The following is a 24,653-nucleotide window of genomic DNA, read 5'->3' as shown; positions in this document are numbered from 1 at the left end:
TACAAAAGTTCAAAAGGAGAGACACCAGTGGAGGATTGGGCAACTTTTTGATCCAGTAGATGTCGCCCTTGAGCACCAGCATGAAACCAAAACAAACTGCTGTTTGGCCACACCTCCTCCATACTGAAGCCTCCGCTCACCTCCAGAGGTACACCTCCAACTCTACTCCTCTCGCATTCACACGAAGAAGTTATCAATGAGAGCACACCATAATTAAGCACCAGAAGGCGGAAGCGGCGAACAAAATTGTTCTTGTCTTGAGCTGTGGCCCTCATTGTTGTGTTAGCATGCTAATGTTGGCGCTCTTTAGCTTCATATTGCACAAAAAATTGACACAGAATAACCGTGATCTAAAAAAGTTTATGTGAAATCGATATAATCAGTGAGTATCTTCTTCTTCTTCTTCTCTCTAGTCCTTGACTAAAACAGCTTTTATACACAAGGGGAGGAGCCGGCCGTCCTGTCCATGTAAACACGGCTCTGACAACAACACAGCCAGCGGGACTCGAGCTTCTCACTCATTGTAGACAGTCATGACTCAGAGACACATTTACACAGGAGAGACTTGATTTCTGCTTTATTTATGTGTTGCAACGTCACACATTCTGCCTTAAAGTTAATTTGGAAGTTCCATGAATTGAAGTGCAAGGGTTAAAACATGAAAAACAACACTACATGAAGTGTTCTTTAAAACTAAAGTAGAGTCACTAGTTTTAACCGTTGATATGATAATGAGATGTTGGCCTTCATCTGCAGCAACCGTAGGATTCAGCTCCAGTTTCCGTCCTTTTAGGAGCCAATTTAATTTCTGTCGACCACCAGCCTGCAGGATCAGGCATCATGCACGCTTTACAGATGGAAATCAGCTAGTTTCTCCTGAAAGGCTTGGTATTATTCAGCATGTATGGAACGAACACAGACCGACCCTGAACCGTCAGTTCTTCCCCGGGCAACTTGATGCCTCATTACAGCTGCAGGAGGATCTGCGCAGTCTGAGCGCAGACATTTCCATAACACAGTCCATATGTTGCTGTGGACCACTCTGACCGCCTCAGCCGGGGACGCTGAGGTTTCCGTGCAGGGTTGAGGGAGCGGTGGAGGAGGGGGGTGGGGGGTGAGGAGGTGAGGGAGTTGGAGTGGCCTTTCATCCACTGAGGTGGTGGAAACGTATCTGCAGTCAGGATCACAACGCTGGAGCCAGAGGAATCCAAATACACCCCCCCAACACCAACATACCCAACCAGCCCTCCACCCACTGTGGGAATGTGGTTTCCTGAACACACACACACACACACACACTGGGAGAGGGTTATTATGAAATCAGTCTGTAGGTGTGTTTTCCTGAGTTTGCATTTATGTGAACATTAGTACGAGGACAAAGAGTGTGTAAAGTTCAGAATGTCCATTGGTGTGTGTACTTTTACTCTTTTAGGAAAAGGACATGATCACATCGAGGACTCTTTTGACCCTCATGCAGAAAAAGTCAAATGGGATTTGAAAGATTAACGTGTCAAGATTCTGCTGAGGTGAGGAATTAGAACCAGAAATCTAAGAGGTGTAGGAGTTTTGAACTATGTAAAAGGGAATTTAGGCTCACTGTTTTATAAAGAATACCAAAATGAAAGTGCCTTAGACGTAGACCTCGCTGCACGTTTTTATCTAATGTTAAACTTTTCGACTGTTGCAGATTGGTTGCCCTTGACAACTGCAGTGGGTTTAGCTCAGAGCAGATGCATTTGCAAAGTCCTTCACCCATTTGTCGCTGGTTTGACTTCAAGTTGGACCTAAAATCTCATCTTGCGTTTTATCTTTCTAGGTTACAGGTTCTTAGTGTCCTGTTGCAGACGTGGGGACTCTGAACGTGGGCACTTCAGAGCCTTAGAGAGAGAGTCAGAAGCGAGCCGGTGCATGGAGCGGCAGTACATGAAAACAGGCACTTTTTTTTCGAACTTTAGCTATTGTGAACATACTTTAGTAGGTACATTCCTTGTATTTGTAGTAGCATTATTTTTTTTCAAAAACTGTTTGAGTGGAAGTTTAATAGACCTCCTTTTTGTTTTTGTTGGACCCTGTTCCCACTGAGCTGTTAATAAGTGCATAATAAAGTATTTATTAACCTTTATAAGTAGTGTTCCCACTTTAGATACAGTACCTGCAGAGGAGCTTTATTAACTGTTAATAATTGCATAAAGTATTTATTCATCTTTATAAGGTATTAATATGAACCTAATTAAGTCTTATCAATCTTAATAAATATCTAATGAACGTTGATAAGTGGTCTATAAACAAGTTTCTTTGTGTTAATTAATATCTTACAAGCCAATTATAAATTAATTTATCATATAATTAACACTCATGAAGTCTTTATTTATTTTAATGAACATCTTATTCATGTTTATGAGGGTATATAAAGTGTTAATAAGTTTCTAATAAGAGCCTATAAGTGTCTTATAAGACATAATAAATGTGTTAATTATGCCTATATTAACACTTATATAGTCTTATTTGTGTTAATAAGAATCTAATAAGGTCTTATAAGTGACTTATAAGTGACTTATTACCTGTTATTAATGCTTATTACAAGCACCTTAATATAAAGTGTTACCGCTCTGTTCTGTAAAAACAATCTCTGAAGATTGTTTTTTCCACAAGAAAATTCTTATCGATATTCTAGACACATTTTTAAAAAGTACAACCGAAATCATTTAAAAGAGATGTAAGGTATATCTACATCCTCATTCCCTCTTCCACCTTTATTCCAAGCCAGGATTTCAAATTCAACACTGGAGAGGATGGATGGATGATCTAAGATGTTGAATATACGTAACAACAAAGAGTCGGATTTCTCAGTTTACTCTTCCATAACATGACTGTGTACAATTTAAAAATACAAACTTTATTGTATTTTTTCCTGCAGACGTAAATGAGCTCTTTACTCGGCTGACATATTTACTCCATTTGAAAACACACACACACACACTTAAAAAGGTCAAATCCATGTGTATATTTAACAGAGGGACTCACAGGGATCGGGTTCACCATGACTTTTGTCTTCTGCTTGTAAATATGCGTGGTTAACCATTGGAATTTGAGCCACGGCTGGGTTAAAGTGCAGGCTCCAAATGTAATGTCGTTCAATCAGCACAGCGACACTCGGCTGCAGAGAGCTGTGAGAATACAAATGAAGAAATACAGAGTTTCAGATATTCCTAAATTCTTCTGCTGCATCTTTAACTTGGCCGAGGAATAAAACAGATGTGTGTTATCAAGTGACTCCCGGATGACTTCCTGAGTTTATATGGTGTCACTCAGTTAACTTGTTCCCATTTGAATGTTTAACAAAATTATAGAGAGACTTTGGATGTTAAACTTTGGTTGGAAAAATGTAATTGGTGTTGAAAACTGAATAAAAAAATGCTTCATCTTTTGTTCATTTCAGCACAACTCCCACCTTTAGCCTCTAAAAAATTAAACGTTAAATGTTTAAACGCACAGTAAGTAAAATCCACCACCAGGGGGCTCTCAATCAAAACAATAACAAGGGAGTGATTGGGAGTGATTCTCTCTGCTCCTCACCCTTTACACTTCAATGTAGACAGGGTACCAGCGGTTAGCTTGTGCTCCCCATGTACAGAAGCTACAGTACTTAAAGCAAGCCCGGGTTCAAATCCGACCTGTTGTTCCTTTGCCGCATGTCATTCCCCACTCTCTCTCTCTCCAAACAGCAGAAAGAAGATGTAGTAACCATGGCAACCACTTGCGGGCTAAGTCCATCCTGCTAACTGTGGATGTTTTTGTTATTTCTGAGACGCCAACGACGACCCACTTTCTACTTCCACATTCACCGTGCAGCTCAGAGGATGAATCGGGCCCGTGCTGTACAGATCTGATGGGTTTTGAAGCGACAGGAGCCGTTTAGAATGACGTCATAAAGCGGTCCACTTCCTGGTTTGAGCATGTTGTGTTCACATCTCCTGCAGACCGCACTCGAGCACACATCAATCGTTCCCCAGACCACCTCTTCAAGCGGACTTGGGCACGGTCCCCAGTGTGAACCTTTAATGATATAAAATGGCTTTCTAAACATCAGAGCTCAAAGTGATTGTTTCCTGGTTGTTAATTTAAGTTGCCCTGAGGAGTTTTCCTGTGTGCTCAGCGAATGCATGGTGTGTCCTCAACACCATTAAACATGTTGAATTTATTTCCTTCCTAATAAAACATGTGCAAGGCAGATTTTCAGGTCTCATTCCGGCTTTGTTTACGTCCACGTTCACTAGCTGGCACCCTTCTTGTGCTGGTGCATTGATACTATTTTTGGAGCTCGCCTTGTACACATTGGTAGAGAAAGGAATGTGTGTTGTATCACCCACAATCACGAGTGTTTTAACGCCAAGGCACGAGAACAAATGAAACAGAAAACCAATCAGAGAAACAACAACGCCTTTTAACATTAATAGTGGTTTAAAAAGTCACATGGTCCTTTTACCAGTTAAAATGGAGTCTGTTTCAGTCCTGCAAGACTTGGGTCTTGATCACACACGTTCATTAAAATCATCATACTCATGATCCATGACCCCTTGTCAGGATGATTTGATAGAAAAAAAAAGGAAATGTTATTTTTGTCCTTTATGAAGTTTCACTTATAGAAGGTCAGACTTTTTTGTACGTGCGTAGCATTCAAGGAACATCGACTCTTCTTTGAACTACCTACAAGTGGTCCAAAATGGGTTAGGGTTAGGGTCATGTCACACCCATCCTCGTGTCTTTACGTTCAGAATTCAATGCAAACTTCTTGTAATAGTCTCAAGAGCGTTGAAAGGTCGAGTACCTGCTGATATCAGAGCTGCTCAAGCCGCACGTCACCTGCAGGAAATTCGCTGTGAAAGTTATATAGGCCCTCCTACACAGATTGGCCTATCAGACAATGCTAGCTACAAGATAGCTAAGTGAAGAAGATGCATCTGCAATTCACTTTCACTGTACTGTGAATTGGGAAGCCAACCTTGGCTAGCAAAAAAACAGTCTTGAACGGCCAACTTCATCATTCATTGTTGAGTGGTCCAAAAGTTGAATGTTTGTCAACTGAGAGCTGCTATGAGCACACAGACCAAAAAACAGCTGATACTGAGGGCTGTGTCACGCTCTGGGCAAACGAAAAGCATTGATGCTTTGTTTTTATGCCTTCATACAGGACAGTAGAGAGTCAGAAAACAGAGAGAGAAAACAGAGAGAGAGAGTGGGTAAAAAGGAGCCGCAGGTCAGGTTCAAACCTGGGCCGCATGCCTCAAGAAACACAGCCTCCCCACATGGGTTGCCTGCCCCAACCACTCTGCCAGCGGCGCCCCACAAAAAGCATTGGTTTTGAACCCGAAAATGGGCGCTGCTATTGCAAATTACAGCTACCCTAACTATTGAAATTCAACAGTTAATCATTTGACAGTTCTGATATAGAAAAAAGAAGGTAAATACAAAATAAAGCAATATGCACAAAATATGAAAACTTTTAAAAACATATTTTTTTCTGGTTTATCCAAATGCTGAATAAATAAAGTGGAGATCATTCATGTATATGTAGGTATATTTGGATGCTATTACACACAAACAAACGTCAGCACACATGCACATTGACTCTCATTGTTGTTGACATGTTTGTTTACGTTTGTCAGAAGCTGATTGAAGTGGATGAGTCGAGACTTTTCTTCCAGAGAGGATCAGACCTCGGAGGAGCTCAGAAAACTCTCAGGGATTATGAACTTTTCTCTCTCTCTCTCTCTCTCTCTCTCTCTCTCTCTGTTTCTCTCCCCCCTCCCTCCCTCCCTGCTCTCTAATCGCTGTGTTGTGGCGGTGACGATTCCTCCTCCCTCTCTCCTCTGCTCTCCTCTCTGGGCTGTATATAAGTGTGGACGGCTGGCTTGTGTTTCAGACAGAGGCAATGACTGCGAGCCTTTCGGACGTACGGCGCAGGGGGCCACCATGACCCCTGCTGTGACCCCATCAAAGACACTCCAACCTCCCACCAGGCTGCTCGTTATTGGTCGGTTTGCAGCATCTACAGGTGAGCTTTTCGTCAGATGTTCAAAGTTTAAGAACAAAAAACAGTTTAAGACTTGTTCTTGCCATTTTTTGTCCTGCTTAAAAACACTGTTCTGCAGCTTCTGTGTGAGTGCACAAAGAGGAAATTAAAGTGTATTTTTAAACCCTGAGGGAGGCGGCAACTCTGGGTGTTACAGCATGGCTCGAGCGTCTGTTTATAGGTGATGCAGGAAGGGGGAGGAGGAAGAGGAGTGCCCTGTCATGTCAGGAATGTTAGCTCACTCTTAAGAATACCCTCGCAGTTGAGAAAGTTTCTCTTATTTCGCAATTTGAGTGAGTTTTTGCTAAACAGGCTGCTTGATAAATCAGCAGTAACGTCGACTCTCAAGGCCTCATTTTCTCACAGTTACAGTCATTTAGCAGATGCTGTGACTCATTATGATTCACAGTCAACTGTGAGAGAAGACGACAACACGGGAGGTCACAGCTTTTTGAGCAGCTGGATTGAAAGTTCATCACGGAGCGCCTATAAAAAGCTCTTTTGTGTTTATGGGCGCCTGATGTTTTTCGGTCTGCCCTGCATGCAGACTCAAGAGGGTGAAAGTGACGGAGGTTAGAGATCAGAGGATGAAGCTAGGAGGCTTGATTAGCTGACCGGATTTCAGGATTGGGCTTTAATCTCTGCGGGTAATCTGAAGGATGCTCGGCCTTCAGGTGGTTGATTGAGGAATTGGCTTATCATAGAGAAGAATTTATTTTGATTGAATGATACACAGCATTCAAGTTGCAGGATAGGGATATTACTTTGATTATTTCAGTAAGTCTGTAAGGGAACACAAAATGGAAAGAAGAAGATTGCACCTCAGTGAGGGACATGTTGACCTTGGTCGGAGCATTAGTTAGAGAAGTAGAAGCACAATCATTCCAATGATGCAAAAAATGTTAAAATAATTCAGGCGTGCCTCTCTAACGCTTAGTTCGCATTAGTAAGCATGACTTGTTCCTCCTTTTATTTGGATGTTCATTTGAAACAACTACTCCCTTTTTTAGAGAACATCTTTATAATGTCTTCTTTTTAAGGCTTGTTGATAAGAACTCCGATTAAATTCCTCCAGAAAGACAGGTCATGTTACTAGGTAGGTACATTAACTCTTTTTCTTTTTCATCATGGCTACAAATGTGCAGCATTTGGGCAGATTTACAACAAACATTCTTAAATGGTCGTACAACTATATCTGCCTCTTGCTAAACAATGAGACAAAAAGTAGTCTTAGAAGTACATGTGTAAATTTAAGATTAAACATTTTGTGATTCCTCCTCCCTCTTCACAATGTCCCAGTCTGTTTACACTTAACACAGCATCGCCCTTGACTGGCTATACTGGCTATAGTGGTGACTGACCATGAATGACGGCTGCACCCACAGTTTACTGTCAACTCTGTGACTTCATAAATCATAAATATAATACATTACTGAAAAAAGCATATAGTTTTTTCTGTTCTATATTATACAATGTATTTATTTTCAGAATTTAAGGGACCAATCTGTACGATATGTAATGAGTGAAATGATAAAGTTAGCTTACTATATGATCAAACATTAAGGAAACATGATATGTTGAAGTGCTGGCTTCTCTGACAACAATGCAGCAGCCAGTATGTCCTCCTTCTAACTTTAGATTCTGGTCCTGAATGCTCTGGATTTGTTTGAACCAGAGAAGGTAGGCGCTTTTAAGGCACTGCCACACGACCGTTTTGGACGCCCCTCGGTTTGCCAGATATGAGAGCAGTTATCAGGTCAAACCAACAGGTGTTGCAGTGATGGAAGCGGTCAAGAGAACTGGTTCAGATAGAAGTGATTGTACCCGACCTAAAAAGCCTCTGCATGTTTCTAATAAGCTCCACGAGCAGAAACGTGCTTAAACTAGGATCAATATTGGAGATGCTTTTGAAAAATGGAGAGAGGTTAGAACACAGAAAGGTTTACAGACCGATGCAGAGCTGGATAAACACTGAAGCTTCAGTGTTCACCACATGGCAACCTGTGTGAGCAATGACTCTAGAGAGGAGGGGGGGGGAGGAGAGACAGCTCTCTACAATGTTTAGAATCTGGACTGCAGTACCTATTTTACCAATGTTCCCTCATGTTTTTGTTGAATGTTTAAAAAAATATCAAAGGTAATTCTTAATAACTAGATGGAACAAACTTTAACTTGCACAACTGTTGTTCCACAATAAATGAGAGAAACCGTGTAATATGGATTTCTGTTGAAGCAAACTCGCACTGAACCGTGACCTCTGTGAACGGTTACAACCCGACAAAAGTTGCAGCCAATTTGTGGTCAGTTTTCCCACGCTTATTGAGATTATCTCATGGTTTACTCTTGGACAAAATCCTAAACAAGTAGAGGAAAATAATGAAAAGCTCCACTGAAAACGTTTTTTCTAAATAGGAAACATTATCCGCTGAATCTTTCATTGTCTCTACCAAAAGAAACATGTTTCTCCTCCTCCCTCCGCGATAGACGATCGGCATTGACGTCACTTTGGCCAATCGAATCGACAGGAAGCAGCTATGAGTCTGTGGAGCTCTAACATTTAGCTGAAAACAAAGGGGTATTTTGGAAAAAGTAAACACCATCACGATAAACAAAGGCGCTCAGGAAGGCATATTACGTAGCTCAGTCTGAAAAATATCCCATCGTCCCTTTCATTATTTTCACCTCCGTATAGTTTAGTGTTCTGTCCTCCTCTGAGGTCATCCATCTGTTTTCTCCATCTGACTAATCCACCTCCAACCAGAACTCACCAATCATGCTCGCCTTGGCACAGAGATCACCGGGCTGTGATTAGCTCTGGCTCTGCCCGGTGGAAACATGTCAGACTTTTCTTTTTGGCTCGCTGTTTTCCAGTCTTTGCTTGGGTTTGTTTTTCTTCTGTCGTGTGATGAACTTGAACGGTGACCACATTCAGTCACCAGGAAATCTGGTTAAAAAAATGCTCCTCTTTGCTCTGATTAACTATTTTAACCAGCTTTGTTGCTGATTCATGGGACGTCCCGATGCAGAGTCATGTTGCAGAGCGTTTGAAGTGATGATAGAGGAGAAGAAACACTACAGTCTGGAGCTCTTTCATGGTTCATTTTTTAGGTTAAGTGCTACTCTGCCTGAAAACACACTTGAATAAGTCATTTGGATTAACTCTTTCAAAGACATTAGTCTGACGATGAGTCCCTCCAGGATTTCGAGAGCTTGATTGTTTGAATAAGCTGCAAGGCAAGTTTGCAATGAGTGTTTTGAGGCTTTATTTTCTGAGTAACACATGACATATCCGCTTTGAGTTACTGGCAAAAACACTCCAATAAATAAAAGCCATCTAAGGGCTGAGTGAACCGTTTTCTGACATAATTTCCCATTGATTTATGTTCAAAAACAAATGACAAATGCATAAAAATTGGATTAAACAAAAGTAAATTACCAAAAAATACATACGCGTTCTTGGCCCTGGCACGCTTGGATGAGGTGTGCTTCGGGCGGTACAGTTCATGCATGAGCACAAGCACGAGTCTACAACGTTGACGGCCTTCATTGTTGAGAAATCTCAGAGTGTTCTGTCTGTATCTGACTAAAATGACTCGAAATAAGCCATATAGTAATGCAGCTTTTTAATTACATGAATGGAGATCGTACTGGTCGCATGCATACAGTCTATGGTCGTGCACTGATCGCAGGTAACAAACATTACCACCCCCTCTCCCTAATTCTGATTATATCCTGCTGCGTTCTCAAATCAGCTCACTCGGACTTTGTGCAAATAAAAAACTCGGGGTCTGGCAGGAGAAACTTAATAAAGTCAGAGAGAAAAATTTGGATAGTAGTTTATCAGGATATTTGTACAAGTGTGAGAGCACTACTTGATATATTTTACAATTAAATTCCATCTTGCGGAAAATGGTACATGATGCAGGTATCTATTGAAGATTTGCAGATTCAGGTCTCAAGCTGCAGTTAAATAACTAAACAGCAGAAGCGTGAAATGTAAAATGCTCTCATGGTTTTTTTTTAAGAGCTTTCATGCATTGGTAATGTGACTTGGTGACGTCTGGTCAGTGTTGGAACATATTTATGTGCCAGATGGTGAATGTGAGGGAATCTGTTTTTCTGGCTCCTGCCCCTCGGCCCTCCATCAGGAGTTCGGCTCGATTCCCAAACATCAAACCGAGGACAGGCTTCTCCCTCTCCTGGCACCTCTGAATGTGCTCAGAGTGTTCTTCCCCTCCCACCCTCCATCAAACTGTCAGCTTCATTTACTCCCAAATTCAAAAAAACATTTTCTTTGGGTATGAAACTGTCTCTTTTTCCAGGAGAAATTGGTGTGAAATGCGCTCCTTCGAGGTGGGAGAGGTGGTACGGCAGCATGCTTACATCAAAGATAAACGCTAGCTGATGAACTGATCTGATATCAGCTGTGCAGAGTCAGAGAGCTGAATGGTGTTGTGCAAACATTCCCCCCTTGGTGCCTCCATTAGACCTTCACCATTCACCAATCTGGCTCGGTGACATCGCTGAGACACCGAAGATCTGTCTTCAATCTCCAATGCACATGGCTCCAAACTCAACCAAACTTCCCAAAAGAAACGATGAAAATGAGACGTTCTCTCTTTTTCTTGTTTCTCTTGAATGAGAGGAGCCGATCCACAAGAACCACAGACATCAACAAAGTCTTATATTAATCGATGCCAGAGCGGCCCACGGCTCCGAGCTCCTCTGGATAAATAATTCACTTTGACACAAAGCCAAACTTGAACAAAACATGAACTCCACACGTTTAATCTGAGACTGCTCCCTCGGGTCTTTATAATAAGCAACATTGACAGAAGCAAATAAAGGCTGGGTCCAGTCCAGCCTCCCGAGTGGACCCAGGCTGTGCTCACAAAGCATATTTTGAACCTATGACGACCAAAGAGCTTGTGCTCCTTTAGAAAGCGAATCTACAGTTTTTCAAGTACTTGTCAGGGGAAGTCCTTCCTGTAAGGCTACTTGACGTCTTAGGTTTTCCTGCTTATAAATCTTGTGTTGTTGTGGCTGAAATGGAAAGTCTGCACTCTAATTTGAGTCAACCTTCGGTTTTAGACCTTTGATCAATTAAAAGCTAAAGATCTGGAGGTTTCACATTGGGGAATTGGAAAGTATAGGCATTTTTCAACTTGCTGTGACCGAGGATCGGTTGTTCAGTCATAATCTAACAGGATTTAAGATATCAGATAGGGGTATTGGGTTCTTAACCAAAAAAGAGGATTACATAATCTGATAAGATTAGGGAATCTAATCCTGTTTTTTATCCAGATAAAACCCAAATCTTGTGTTGAAACGTTTGAGTTGGATTACTTTGATCCAAAGAATCAGGATCATCCTGATCCCAGCAGTGGGCTGGATTCAGGCTGGATAACCAGGGCAAAAACTGTTAGAAAACTTCTAAATTGGTCAAACAATACAATGTTTTTTGGAGGTATTTTAAGACATTAGTGCTATTGAAAAAAATGGATTTGACCAAAAAGCATAATTAGCAAACGTCTAATATCTAATTTAAAGCAGCTGTGAGGAGCCTTCCGTTTCTGTGTCTTTTAGCGCCCCCTGTGGACAAAGTATGAAGAGTGAAGTCTCCTTGAATTCAAATTTGGTAATCCCTAATAGTCTGTATTGGATGAGGTTAATCCAATCCAGAACCTGGATAAAAGTGAGCTGGATTATGTGATCCAGTGAATTAACAGATCAGGTCATTTGTATGCTGATTACACATTTAGAACAACCGGCCTCAGAGGATTAAATGGTAATGAAATTGCAGTCCTTCTTGTATTTTGTGAAAGTTATCTTTGGAAAACAGGTTAATTAAGAGATGGCTGGCTGGTTCTGGTGTAAAATACAGGTATCTACTTGTGAACAGCCTGTTAAATCACCAAACAGCAACTTGAAATACTCAATGCTGGCATGTTGTCTACAGGTTTAAAAATGTCTTAACTGGACGCATTTCAGATGTGATTTAACGGCATCTGCATCCAACAAAAAGCAGCGAAACCTCAGATTTAAAGGTCATATATTATGCAAATATGCACTTCACCATGTTTTTCTAACACTAATATGTGTCTGTAGTCTGTCTACAAACCCCCCAATGATGAGAATAGTCCATCCTCTCCGTCTTTTGCCTGCTCCACTTTTCTGAAAATGTGTGCTCAAATAGGCCGTTTGGAGATTTTCCCTTCATGACATCACAAAGGGCAGTAACCCCTCCCCCAGGTGGGTGACACTCCCACAGCTAGGTGTTTGTTCTGCCCTCTGAGTCTGCCTTCTCACCGTAAACAATAGGACATGGATCGAGAAAGCCCGAGCTAACCCAAGCCCTTCCAGAGAGGGGGCGTGGTCAGAAACAGCTCATTTACATTTAAAGGTACAGACACAGAAACAGCCTGTTCTGAGCAGGGCTGATATATAGGGGTTTATAGGCATGATCAAATACAGGATCAGAGTGGATTTAGAACAAGAAACTTCACACACATGTTTTGGGGAGATCTGAAACTTATTTAAACTGGTTGAAAAGGAGGAGGACCTTTAAGAAGCCAGAAACAACATTTAAAAATTAAAAAAAAAAAAGAAGAGATCAAACTACCGTAAGATTTGGCTCGTATTTTGTTTATCAACTCCAACTAAATCTCATTAATTTTGATAACTCAGTTTCCTCTTGAGATACCATCTCAAATAAACCAATAATTTAAAGTTCTAATTTCTACAGAATTTCACAACCTCTGTTTAAACCACTTCTGAAGTGCAACTTATCCATAAAAGTGATCCATCTCTCACACCTTGATTTTTTCAATCAGTAGTTCTTGGAAAGCTTTCCATATAAAAACCTACCAACAGAATAATCAGAAACATTCCTTCCATCAAATCAAGCGTGCCCCGCTCTCAGGCTCCTGATGGAAATGGTTTCAGCTCCATTAACCAGCCATGCATCCATACATTCACTGTTAACGCTGCAGTGGAGCCCGCTTTGAAAAACGATCTGTTTTCACTGAGTGCTGCAGTGAAATTATTCCCAAACGTAGTCGGAGGAAAATCTGGCAGGCACAAAAAGAAAGGAAAAGACTTTGATTCCAAACCGACATAACTCGGATCGGAAAGAAAACAAGGGAAACCAAAATGAACGTACTTTAGAGTACTTCTTCATAATACTTCTGCCAAAATCAGAGTGAGAATGAACATTTAACTTTTGAAATACAGATGTAACTGAACTTCATATCGTTTAAAGGTATTATATAGAAATTTATTAGAATGTGTAATTAAAAATTGACTTAACCTATGTCATTCAAGCTACTCTCAGTTTAATTATTACACTTTTTATTGAACAATGTCGTCGAACATTACATATGTAGGCCTACCAATCCAATGTGTTGTTGATTCATTTTCACTTACACACCAGAATCTGGCCAATCTTAGAGCTCATTGTCTATCCAGTGACGCTGTATTCTCAGGGAGCGATGGCCAACTTTTCAACTTCAAAGCTGGTTTTCAATGAAGCCAGTTGTTTGGGATAAGAGACTTCAAGTCTTGGCCACAAGACCTCTCTGTATGTCGCCATTGATTACACTCAGACTGGCAACTCTGAGACACAAGGATGGAGTTAGGTTTGGGAAACAACATCCAAAAGGGGATTATTAGCTGCACAAAACTATATGATCGTTAGGGGACTGCTGACGGATTCCAGGACTGCAATAGTTTGTATTTCCCCCTTTTTTTCTCTCCAGTGAATTTTTCTCAGGAGGCAGAAAATGACATGAAGAGAACACTGGTTGTAATGTTTACGAGACATCCAAGATGACGGGCGAGGCAAAGTCTGATATTATAAAGATAGTTCTTGTCTTTAAAGGGCCAGCAGACAAGATAATCAAGCTTCATTACATGAATGGAGAACGATCAAACCGGTCGCTCGTGAAATAAACGACATCAGCCCCTCCCGCTCGCTTACAATACATTTTCCTGAATATTACCTGCTGCGTTCACACAACAGCTTACACTGTCTTTACGAGGATAATTCATCTGAGGCTGGCAAGAAAAAGTTGGGTTGAAAACTGTGGCTGTTCATGTCACCAGATGCTCTCTCTGAAAGTTTTGGTATATCTTAGAGACTTTTATGCAGTTGTGCAAAAAAGTCTATTTTCAGGTGTTTTTACTGCAACTGGACTTTTCAATTGTTGTGTTACACAGAGTGACACACAGTGGTCCAAAGTACTATAGGCCAAATTGTCTCGAGCACACAATTCAGACGTCTGTATGCTCTGTCTGTGTCTCTGGAGGGATGTTTGGTAAATGGGAAGCAGAGATGCAGCGGACTCTAAACCTCACTGAGACATTTGGCAGCGAGGTCTGTCATTGTGGCCTGAGGCTTCAGCTCCTGGTCAGAGGAGGACTACATGTGGACAGGAAAGCAGCGGTCTGTGCAGCCGAGGTCCTCCTTCCTATCTCTGGGTGTCAACTGACTTCCTCTCTGTCACCTTTGACCTTTGGCCTGCCATGAAAATAAGCCAACATCTATTTACGTCTCTGAGGACTGAAAATACAAATGTTTAAATTCATCATCACACGATAGATGTGTGTCCTTCCATAAAAACCAATATTAATAATTTTAAATTGAATACTTTACATATTATTGTGGGAAAAAAAATACAAAAAAGTAGTTGGATTTAAATTCAAACTTTATTACCATACATGAAATGTAAGGTAACGACAATGTAGGTGTCTGTATCCTCCACGAAAAGAAGCTGGAATAAAAAATGTACATGCATTGTTGCTTAAAGTGTCTTTAACCATTTTAATAATCGATTAGGCAACAAATTGTTTTAGCTCTAAAGTTCTTGTTTTTGTTAGTCCACTTAAAACAACTTTTCCATCCATCCATTAATCCAAAATCCATCCATCAATCCATCCATCCATCCATCCATCCACCCATCCATCCATCCATCCATCAATCCATCCAACATCAATCCATCCATCAATCATCCATCCATCCATCCATCCATCATCCATCCATCCATCCATCCATCATCAATCCATCCATCCAACCAACATCAATCCATCCATCCATCCAACATCCATCCATCAATCCATCCATCCATCAATCCATCCACCCATCCATCCATCCATCAATCCATCCAACATCAATCCATCCATCCAACATCAATCCATCCATCCATCATCCATCCATCCATCATCAATCCATCCATCCAACCAACATCCATCCATCCATCCATCCAACATCCATCCATCAATCCATCCATCCATCCATCCATCCATCCATCCATCCATCCAACATCCATCCATCAATCCATCCATCCATCCATCAATCCATCCATCCATCCATCCACCCACCCACCCATCCATCCAACATCCATCCATCAATCCATCCATCCATCCATCCATCCATCCATCCATCCATCCACCCATCCATCCATCCATCCACCCATCCATCCACCCATCCATCCATCCATCCAACATCAATCCATCCAACATCAATCCATCCATCCATCCATCCATCCATCCATCCATCCATCCATCCACCCATCCATCCATCCATCCACCCACCCACCCATCAATCCATCAATCCATCCATCCATCCATCCATCCATCCAACATCAATCCATCCATCCATCCATATATCCAACATCAATCCATCCATCCACCCATATATCCAACATCAATCCATCCATCCATCATCAATCAATCAATCCATCAATCAATCCATCCATCCATCTTTCTTCCTTGTTTCATGTTTGAAACTGTTGGGTTTTCCAATAAAATTTGAATTTGGGGGATTTTGTGTTATTCTGAATGTTCCAGATGTTTTCACAGACTTTAACATGGAAAACTATCGGCTCATAAAATCAAATGTAAAAGCAAATTCTAAAGCTTTAACAATCCTCTATTGTGCTGTAAGGAAACCCCTTAAACACTCAGACAGACAGTCAGACAGAACAGTAAAAACAGGCATTTACTTCTAAGACAGAAGCTGTTTGACATCCAGCTGTGATATCCATAAAGTCACTGACAATGAGCAATATAAAAACAAGCAGAGGGTCGAATGAAGTTGAAGGGAGTTTTGCAGATGGTCGGAAACACTTCACTGTCATTAAGAGCTTAGATTTAAGTGTCTCTGCTGCATGAACTGCTTGTCTGTCAGAATTGTGAAACACTACAGGAGACATGACGCCAGAGTTTCTTAACCCATGGTAAGGAAACCGACATCCCTGGAGGTTTGGCAGTGAACACTTGTACACTGTATGTTTGCTGTAAGCCACTATTCCCACCAGCCATTAAGGGCTTCATACTGTATGTGTAGGATTATATTTCTCTTGATAAAACGCCCGATATTTCCAAACAATGGGAACTATTCTCTGGAGAACATGCACAGTGTATTCAGATTATGTTTATGGCCAGCTGGTGAATATGTTTGGGAAACTGAAGATTGGGTAATGACAGATTGAGAGTTTTCAGACTGAATATGATGTTGAAGTACCTACTTCTTCTTCTTCTTCTTCTTCAGGAAACATGTTCATAATAATAGACTTTATTTGGCATGGACATCACAGATACATTGGACGAACCAGATGCATTGTTTAAGTGTTTTAGAAAGCATGCTAGTTCTCAACACCTGTCCACAAGAGGCTTTTCTGCATCATGTCTTGATATATTCCAGTTATCGCTACTCAAATATTCTTGTCATCCTTATAAATAAAGAGACATAAATGAGGTTGGTTGAGACGTACTGTACAGCCTACCCATTCATATTTCACAGGTTTTGCAGAGACTTCAAGAATTTTCTCAAAAACACAATTGAGTTCCCCAGCTTGACGTCCTGCGCCGTGATTGGCTGTTACTAGTTGCCTGAAGGTTTGCTCTTGTTGGATTCTCCCTCAGGTGTACAGGAGACTGCTGTCCCATATATAAAGCCTGGCTCAGACTTCAGGATAATCAGACCGATTTGAGGTCCGATTATCCCGCTTCCCTGAGAATCGTCGGGTCGTTCCCGACTCAAGGTTGCTCGGTTATGTCCCCAAATTATCTCGCAGTGTGAGTCGTATAAAGATTCTGCAAGCTCCATTTTTTTAATGTGATGTCAGGTGAGGTTCCTCCGCAGGGCGTGATAATCTTATAAATCCTGTAGTATGCAGGGTGCCATGATTTTTCTATATTTTGCAGTGCTTGAGATTATAGAGCTGAATATCTTTTGCGATTCTCCTGACGTGTGTGATGCAAACCGAATTCAAAATCTGGGGATTTTAAAACTCCTGCAGTGTGAGCAAGCCTCAAGTTGACACTGATCCTAGGTCTAGATTTAAGGTTGTCACAATAACAGAATTGTTAACTTAGATACTAGTTAAAATCAAACAATAACAAAACCTGATTTGACACTATGGCAACACACACAGAATTCCCAGGCCCCCAACAAGAAGACAGTGATCTTTCTCTCTTTTGCTCACGGCAGCTTCTGGTATCACTGAAGATCTGTAGATCTTGTAACGCTTCGATAGTTCGGTATGATTGATCATGAAAATAACTGAGATTAATTTGTTTTGAAAGTATACAGTCATGCTAGAAAGTTAAAAACTGTCGAAAATTTATATTTTCCTCTTACCTCCTCTCTCTCTCTCTCTCTCTCTCTCTCTCTCTCTACAGGATGATTGACAGCTGCTCCTCCTGATCAACAGGATGCCTGTGGTGCCAGTGGGCGGGTCATCCTCCTCCCAACATGTTGTACCCGTTGCCCTCACCTGCTCCTGGCTGGTTCTGCTCTTCCACGCCGCCTTCGGTCAGAAACCCGCCAAGCTGCCTCTGATTGGCCGGAAGCCATTTATCGCCGCCTGGAACGCCCCATTGGACATGTGCACCATCAAGTATAACATCACCACCAACCTTGACCGCCTCTTCCACATCCATGGGAGCCCGCGTGCTGATTGGACGGGCCAGAACGTCACCATTTTCTATGCAAACCGGCTGGGCTACTACCCTCACTACACGCCGCAGGGCGTCGCTGTGCATGGCGGATTGCCGCAGAACTGCAGCCTGGACCTGCACCTGTTCAAGGCCTCCCAGGATATCAACCACTTCATCCCTGCAGAGGACTTTCGGGGCCTGGCTGTCATCGACTGGGAGTTTTGGCGGCCTCAGTGGAGTCGTAACTGGCACAAGAAGGACATCTACCGACGCAAGTCGAAGGAGCTAACCGCCAAGGCGTTCATTAATGTGACGGATGCACAAATGGAGGAGTTGGCACGGCGGCAGTTTGAAAAAAGCGCCAAGGCGTTCATGCAGAGGACTATCCAGCTGGGAACACGCCTCCGCCCCAACGGCCACTGGGGTTTCTATCTCTACCCTGACTGCCACAACTACAACCTCCACGAGCAGGACTACACAGGCTTGTGTCCCCTGCTGGAGAGGCTGAGGAACGACGAGCTGCTGTGGCTCTGGAACAGCAGCACGGCACTCTTTCCCTCGGTGGCGATCAGGAGAAGTCACACCAACAGCATCAGCAATCTACACTTCTCTCAGCACCGGATCAGGGAGTCGCTCCGCGTCTCCTCGCTGACCTCCAAAGAGTACGACCTCCCCACCTACGTGTACTTGAGGCTGGGCTACCGAGATGAGGCCCTGGCCTTCCTCACCGCGGTAAGAGCAAAGTTCATCACATTATGTTTCTCAGAGTTTAGTGTGAAGCATATTATCTACATACTGAAGTTTCTTTCATGCATTTGCCTGTTGACATTGTGCTGGTGCACAACAAAGTTGTTTATTTCAGAAGTCTGATGAATTGGAAAGCCAAATGAAAAGCAAGTAACTGTAAATGTTCTTCTCTTTTGCAGATAATTTGAATTACCGATTTATTAGAATGTAAAGAAAATTTCAAACTACATAACAAGAACTATTTCTTGAACAAATTGTCTTACAATACCAAAGTTGTGTGTTCTATAAATTACATTTTACCTTTGCTCTCAATTGTCAAAAATGTATCACTTTCAATGCATTTTCTTGACGGCACAAAGACTTTAATGCAACCTTATTCTTATGCCACAATAATCTGAGATAAACAGATGGAGTCTTTGCCTCTAAATTATGGTGAAGAGATTGTTAAACGTGTAGAAAATGGAATCACTCGAGTTAGGAACTAGCTCCCAAAAAAGTTGCTAAACTTTCCCTTCTTCTGTTACTTTGCCAATCCTGCAAGATGTCACAGATCTTATGGAAGCAATTAGTGATCAGAATTCAAATGATAAAGCTAATTTGAAAATTCAAATGCATTAACAGAAATGCTTTTTAATTTTCAGAATATGGGTGTATTAATTGACTTAAAAATATTTTTTTATCTAATTAAAACCCCGCCACCCATCGTACTGCGCGTTCTGTCCGCTCGCCTCATAGACTGTAAATATTATGTTCGCCTGCCTGGGAGCTGGAGTCCGACGTCACTTTCTTGCGTCGTCCACTTTGCCAATTCGTTTTCGAGTTGGTCTGAATTATGATCACTTTTTAGCACGGCAAGTTTGAAAACGAAAAGCCAAAGACCTTTTAGTTTTCATTTGAATGATGTCATATAATATGCATACATAGAGAGTAAAAGTATAATGCAAAATGCAAATTAGCTTTTTCATTTGAATTATGATACAGATTTAGCGGTGCATTTTTTGAAAATGATAAAGCAAATGTCATTTTCTTCCTCATTTTTATTTAGTCAAAGAATGTGCATTTTTAAAGTTGAAAACTAAAATTCAAATTAGGTAAATGAATCATCATTTTATTTTTGAGTCAAATAACACACCCATATTCTGAAAATTAAAAAGAATTTCTGTTAATGCATTTTAATTTTCAAATTAGCTTTATCATTTGAATTCTGATCACTAATCGCTTCCATAAGATCTCGGCTGGTCATTGTTTGCATTCTTAATGTATTGACTACTGCCATCTAGTGGATGTACAGAGTAGTGCAGTTTAGCATTACCAAACACAGTACTTGAATGCTGTGATCTTTTTTGCAAACCGGTCTGCAGATTCACTGAAGTGGTGTAGTGTTGGAAAAACAGGACAACATGTTTCTATTTTTAAAACAGGCTTATTTGAGAACTGCTTTTGTGGAAGTGCGTTCTTGTGGCACTTTAAACCTCACATTGACTCTTTCTGTCACAGAACGTGCATTTAATTATCCTTTTTTCAGTACAGATTATAAAGCAGATTTGTTCTCAAAAGCAGAATATAAGGTTTGTTCTGTTTGATTACTCTATGGTAAATGAAATGATTATTACACATCCAATGGATCAACCTTTAATGGTGGTTCATGAATTTACAAACTTGCCTCTTTCAAAGCTTTGACATTAGCTATACCTGGTGTTAACAGTAAGTTAAATGTGTAAGTGACAGGCAGTGAGATGTGACATCTGTAGCTGTGTGTTTCTCACAGAAAGACTTGATCCACACCATCGGGGAGAGCGCCGCTCTGGGAGCTGCAGGATTTGTCATCTGGGGAGACTTGAACCTGACCTCGTCCAGGGTGGGTGTCCTTTGCCCTTTTTTTTTTTTCCAAAAATCCAAATACTTATCTCTTGCTCTCTGTTAAACTGAACTGCCGGCTCACAAACAATGAATATGAATTATTGTGGCAGATCTCTGGTGAAACTTTTCTTCTAAATATTCCCTTTTAATATTTATTCTGAATTTGTACTTTCATGTGAAGATAATCTTTCTTCAGGATTGGTTCATTTGTTTTAGACGCTAAAAGAATCCAGGCTTGAAATGCAGACAGAGAAGGGAGTCAACATTGTGTGGTGTTTTGAAACCACTCAGACAATTTGAAACCATGGTGCATTTTTTCTCACGGCCTGCAGAGTGTTCTGTCTGCATGAAAGACAAAAAGATCCTCGAAATAGCATCTGATAAAACCACGAGAACCATGGGGAGTCAGTCAGTTTTTGGGAATTGACTGTAACTTTTTTAAAACATAGTGTGTTTTTTTTACATGTATGTTACCCCTTAACTTCATCTACATGAAATGTTACCCAGGGTTTTCCCTATTTTGTTTTGCACGGATATAATTCTACAATGTTGAATGTGAATATTTAACATGACCAAGGTTTTAAATCATGAGGTTAAAAAAATCCTTGTGATAAAAATATTTGCCTCCAAAAACTGTTAATATTAGGTTCCTAATATATTTTTTATATACCAGTCAGAACAACTACAGCCGGATGAGTCATTCACATCCTCTTTAAAGCATCCAATGAGACCAGTTCACTAAGTTTCAGGTCTTTTCGTAATACATTCCAAGTAAAGGAAGCCGTAAAAACTTGAACTAATTTCCCCCGGTTCAGTTTTGACCTTTGGAACTTATCTGTACTTCCTACGGATTTTTGCTGTTATGAGGAACTGTAGCAAACAAATTTCCCCCTGGGATTAATAAAGTATTTTTGATTCTGGAACAGACAGTAAGAAAAGATCCTGCGACAGAAGGAACGGAGGAAGTAGAATTTAAAAGTTTTCCAAAATGCTGTGTGTCCGGGTTGGTTGACGCTCAGTAAACGTCATATGTCGTTTTGTTTTCTACAGCACAACTGCTCCAAGGTGAAAGCCTTCCTGAACTACCGCCTGGGTCAGTACATCACCAATGTGACTCGAGCCGCTGAGGTCTGTAGTGATTACCTCTGCCAGGGGAACGGTCGCTGTGTCCGCCGGGACCCCCTCACCCCTCACTACCTCCACCTGAGCACCAAGAGCTATCGCATCCGTCGCTCCGGTGATGGGGAGTTCACCGTCACCGGGTGGCACTCACAGCATGAGCTGCAGCTGCTGACTGACAGGTTTAGGTGTCACTGCTATGAAGGCCATGAGGGCGAGCACTGTGACAGCATCAACATAGTGAAGGAGGACGACAGGCCGTGGGGAAACGACGAGGAGGATGAGCAGGAGAGGAAGAGGACGGAGTGGGAAGACGAGCAGGGTGACGGCCCGGAGGCAGGGGAGAGTGAGGCGGCACGGAGCGGGTGCAGCCTTCACCTGATGTTGCTGATGCTCCTATTGAACTTATCGTTTGCAAAAACATTTGTATGATGCACTCTGACTGAAAGAGTAGTTATTCTTACCACAGCTGTGTACTCAAGTTTGAGGTATGATATGGCACTTTACATTAAAACAGAGATTTGACATGTTGACTTGAAACATGAAGGTCCGTTTGATTGTAAAACAGTTCACCTGGTTGAACAATCTGTGCTTCCTTTTTTGGCCGACAACTGCATTTGTTTTTCTTGTCATGTTAACTGGGGACTGTAGCTGTAACTGTACGTTAGACTTTATACCGCATAATGTTCATGAAAGAGGTCTGTTTGAAAAGCTTTACTTCCAATTTCACTGCAGTGTCCCTTTTTCTTTAACTGTTAAAAGCCTCTCAGATGGTTTTTATGAACACACAAAAGCCGAGACTTTCAATGGAAAACCAAAGGGTATTAATACTAACCACTCAGACATACAGTACGTAGGTAAACAATCACTAACCTTTTAACGCTTGGTCTGTGGTGTTTTTTTAAATCCTTTTAAAGGACAAAAGACAGATCCTAATTTCTTCATTTTTTGTGTTCTACACAACTAAAAAGTTTTGAAATATGTCTGTTGATTTCGTCATCAGTGAGATGGGTTGCAACGGCTGCGATGTAATGTCTTTAAGAAAACCACTTGCTCAAAAAACGTCCACTAAAAGCGTTTGTTTCTGTGACTGGCACACTGATTGTTCTGTTATAGAACCAGGATCCCCTCAGAGACTGACCCTTCGTTGCGTTGAGCAGAAACTGTCTGTATTCAAATCTACCAGACTCCATTGATAAAAAATTAAATTTTCCTTTGCAGAAAGGGGAAGATGATGGTCCTTGTTGCCTTGATCAATTAGTTTGTTTGTTATGTTGGGCTGAATCTGAGCTAACCCTAGCAAGCTGCATTCAGGTCGCAGTCTCCCCTGGAGGTGTTGGTTCGACTCCCACTTCTGACACATTTGTTCATTAATGGGGGCAGCAGTAGCTCAGTGGGTAGTGACCTGGGTTGGGAACCGGAGTGTCCCAGTGTGGACCATGTCTGGAACTTGGTCTGGTAGCTGGAAAGGTGCCAGTTCACTTCCTGAGCACTGCCAATGTGCCCCTGAGGAAGGCATCAAACCCCCCCACCAGCTCACAACCGCCTCCATTGGTGAATGTCCACAGGATCCTATTTGTGCATGTGTGTGTATATCAGCTCGTGTGTGTAGCATGTTCAACAACAGAGTGTAAAATTGAATTTCTCCTCGTGGGATTAATTAACGTTTATCATCTTCTTCTTAAAACAAAGTAACTGGTCAAGGTGGAAGACCAGCAACTCCAGTAATGGTAACGTTTTGTGAATGGAGTCTGCTGGTTTTGAATAGAGGGGTTTAACAGCTGTTTCTAGTTTCTCAAAAAGGATTTCACTCTTTTAGAAAAATGCTCATATCCTTTGGGATCCTTCCAGTTGTTTGACACTTAGAATAAAAAACAGACTGACAGTTTCCAAAGCCCAAATGAAGAATGCATGAAAACCCCCTTTTAAAGAAATGATTGTTAGAAATGGCATGACTTGTTTATTCCTCAACAAAAGGTTGTTATCTCAGTTGACATCATACATGGGGTGTGTCTTTTTTTGTTTCTTATACTCTGGTAGAACACCTTGTCAGGGAACACCTCGTATATGAGCCTGTTGTGACGTGATGCATACATGTAGGTGCTTTTCACTAAGATTTTTCATATATCTGTATCTTAACTTCTTGTTTGTTTGGTTTATTATAAGCCATAAAGCTCAAAATATTGCTTGTTTTTGTGATTTTGTATAGGTTTATGTTGCTATAGCTCAGTTCAGAGGATTCAGATTAACAGACTGTGTTTAGCTTTTGATATATTTTTCATCTTATTGTGAGCAAGTGATGTCTCCATCTCTGAAGCTGCTGTACAGTACAGTACTGTAGGTATGACGAAACACTGAACAGGATGTGAAAAGATGGCACATACTATCAGTACACATGACTCAGCGGCTCTTTGTGGTTTTAGAGGTCTTCAACGCCTTCTTCTTGCCAAAGTCAGGTATCAGTTCAAACCAAAGATGAGTTGTAAAGCGTTGAGTTAAGTGTTAAGCGAATGTATCCTGTAAAAATGATGGGAAGTTAGTAGCTGACTGATGCAGGGTTGGGGGTCTTTGAAGCTGTGTTTAGACCAAAAGCAAAGCTAATGTTTCATGCTGAACAGTCGATGCAGACTTGCAAAAATACATTGCTTGTGCATTGTGTTGCAAAATCTTTGAGACTCTCCTGATGTACCGTTGTTGCGTCAAAGAGGATCCATTCAAAATGCATCAAAAACATTTCCTTTAAAAAAGTCTTTTGCCATTTTTTTCCGTACGACAACAAACATCACATTGGTTGGTTTGGAACACAAAGACAAGCAGAGGACGGTTTAGTTTGGAGAGGACTTGTTTTTAAGTGCACATTTCTTCCACTTAGGATGAAAAAAAAAACATGGCAAATCTTGTCATTAACATGCAC

General features: G+C 41.3%; 1 protein-coding gene across 2 annotated transcripts; it reads left to right on the top strand.

The window, feature by feature from the left end:
• Positions 1-5,897: 5,897 nt before the first annotated feature.
• On the top strand, positions 5,898-24,473 carry hyal4 (hyaluronidase 4). Of its 2 annotated transcripts, XM_061036136.1 has the most exons (5): positions 5,920-6,055; positions 10,101-10,327; positions 17,756-18,745; positions 20,529-20,618; positions 21,671-24,473. In XM_061036136.1, the coding sequence occupies exons 3-5, from the start codon at positions 17,789-17,791 to the stop codon at positions 22,169-22,171; spliced, it is 1,548 nt and encodes a 515-aa protein (XP_060892119.1). In that variant the 5' UTR covers positions 5,920-6,055; positions 10,101-10,327; positions 17,756-17,788; the 3' UTR covers positions 22,172-24,473. The 2 variants fall into 2 exon arrangements, with proteins under 2 accessions (XP_060892118.1, XP_060892119.1); XM_061036135.1 differs by lacking the exon at positions 10,101-10,327 and having other exon boundaries at positions 5,898-6,055.
• Positions 24,474-24,653: the final 180 nt, after the last annotated feature.

The sequence above is a fragment of the Labrus mixtus genome, chromosome 4 (assembly GCF_963584025.1).
Source record: "Labrus mixtus chromosome 4, fLabMix1.1, whole genome shotgun sequence".
NCBI lineage: Eukaryota > Metazoa > Chordata > Actinopteri > Labriformes > Labridae > Labrus > Labrus mixtus.
This window is presented reverse-complemented; position numbering and strand designations above follow the sequence as displayed.

Bases quoted from the DNA above. Each gene is read 5' to 3' on its own strand.
- hyal4 (XM_061036135.1), top strand. From the start codon at position 17,789: ATGCCTGTGGTGCCAGTGGGCGGGTCATCCTCCTCCCAACATGTTGTA. The intron at 18,746-20,528 runs GTAAGAGCAAAG...TGTTTCTCACAG, and splicing joins CCCTGGCCTTCCTCACCGCG to AAAGACTTGATCCACACCAT. The intron at 20,619-21,670 runs GTGGGTGTCCTT...TGTTTTCTACAG, and splicing joins TGAACCTGACCTCGTCCAGG to CACAACTGCTCCAAGGTGAA.